We start from the raw sequence: 1,659 nt of genomic DNA, 5'->3' as shown, positions 1-1,659 counted from the left end.
ATTGTGAGTGTTTATTGAGCGAAAACACCTAAAGCTCCACGAGGCTCCGGCAGGGGGATGGTGGCGAACCCTGCTGTACTCTTCCACCACAACTTTCTCTCACTCTTACTTCCTGTTTCTGTTGTGCCTGTAATTCAAAGGGTCAGCCTTGTCACACTGTGTCACGCTGAATATCCCTGAGAACTACGTTAAGGGTACACGTGTCTGTGGAGTGCTCAGCCACTTGCACGTTAATTTCACGAGCAGGCTGTTCCGTTGATCGGATCAACTGGAACCCTCGACATCGTAAGCGACGGAGTGCCAACAACAACAACAACAATTCTCCTCATACAAAGAAAAATAAAGGAGATTGTCCTGACACATTACATGATTAGTTGATCATGAGAGAGAGAGAGAGAGAGGGAGAGAGTGTGGCATGTGTAAATAGTTTAAATCGTGAACAGAAATTGAAAAAAAATTCTATTTCTTCTTTCAAAGTTAATGAAATACAAGAACAAACTCTTGCACCAAGATTTGATAGCAAGTCACAGGGTGAATGTTGCTAAAATTACTGTGTTTACATTTAAATTTTAAAATAGAAACAAATCTAATAATCACACTTTCTATACAGAAGAAAGAAAAATGGAAATAAAACCAAGCTTACCAGCTTTAGAATGTTTTTGTTAAATTTAATAACTGCACTTAATATGTACAAGATAGTAAAAAATTAATATAAAATGTAGTTTACCGGCTGTGAAAATCTTTTTGCCATACTTTCAAAAGGGCCTTCTCTGTTTTAGCTAGAGTTTCTTTAGTGATTGCAGATATATTAGTCTGTTTTATCTAAAAGTGGCAAATGTAAATAACGGGGCCATCATGGTGTGAAAACAAAGAGACATAAAACAAAGAGACATAAAACAAAGGATATTTAGCAAAGGAAAATGTTGAAGCAGGAAATTTTTTGAGAATTATAACAATCTACTCACTTCATAAGTATGCTACTCACTGCTAAAAACAGTTTCATGTCCAAGGTAAATACATATGTGTATGCATGTGTAGTTAATCTATTTTCAGTCATCATTTCATGTATATTTGGTGCATTTAGAGAGAGAGAGAGAGAGAGAGAGTGTGTGTGTGTGTAAGAATTTATAGCAATAACCATCTTATTTTGTAAAGACTTCTGAGATATTTCATAATAATCAGTAGTGTTTGTAGGATTTATTTTCAATTATTTAAAATACATTCCCAAATAGTATTCCATTTCTTTACTGCTCTTTCTTGAATCAACAACTAAGTGATTGTTGTTGTTATTCAAATGTGACTAAGTCAATGAATCTAGGGTTCCCCCATTTCTTTTAATATCTAGTTGCCAAGGCCATATGTACTTTCATTTCATTTTAATTTCAGCCAGATTACCAATCCCATTGCAAAATGCATATGCGATAAATTTAATGATTAAAATGTGGATGTATCATTCAACCACGGTTGAATATATTCTTAAGTCCACCATTTCATCAATCGCAGCAGCTTCCCAGATTCACCACTAATTCAGTTCTCAACTAAATTGCAAACTGTTAATAGTTTTAAAGAGGACAACCCGTCAGCTACACTTTGGCATAAATAGTTTAAGATTTGGTTCAGTAGAAAAAAAGTTACATCAAAATATCTGCAACCTCAAGG

At 34.8% G+C, this 1,659-nt stretch overlaps 1 protein-coding gene across 6 annotated transcripts in view; it reads right to left on the bottom strand.

Annotated features, from left to right (window-relative positions):
• Positions 1-1,659, bottom strand: part of LOC106874583 (putative mediator of RNA polymerase II transcription subunit 26) — a 235,200-nt gene that overhangs the window by 14,451 nt on the left and 219,090 nt on the right. For all 6 annotated transcript variants that reach the window (XM_052970258.1, XM_052970262.1, XM_052970259.1 and 3 more), the window contains one exon: positions 728-822. In XM_052970258.1, the coding sequence (XP_052826218.1) occupies positions 728-822 (95 nt within the window). The remainder of the gene's footprint in view (positions 1-727; positions 823-1,659) is intronic.

Source organism: Octopus bimaculoides, chromosome 8 (genome assembly GCF_001194135.2).
Source record: "Octopus bimaculoides isolate UCB-OBI-ISO-001 chromosome 8, ASM119413v2, whole genome shotgun sequence".
Lineage (NCBI taxonomy): Eukaryota > Metazoa > Mollusca > Cephalopoda > Octopoda > Octopodidae > Octopus > Octopus bimaculoides.
This window is presented reverse-complemented; position numbering and strand designations above follow the sequence as displayed.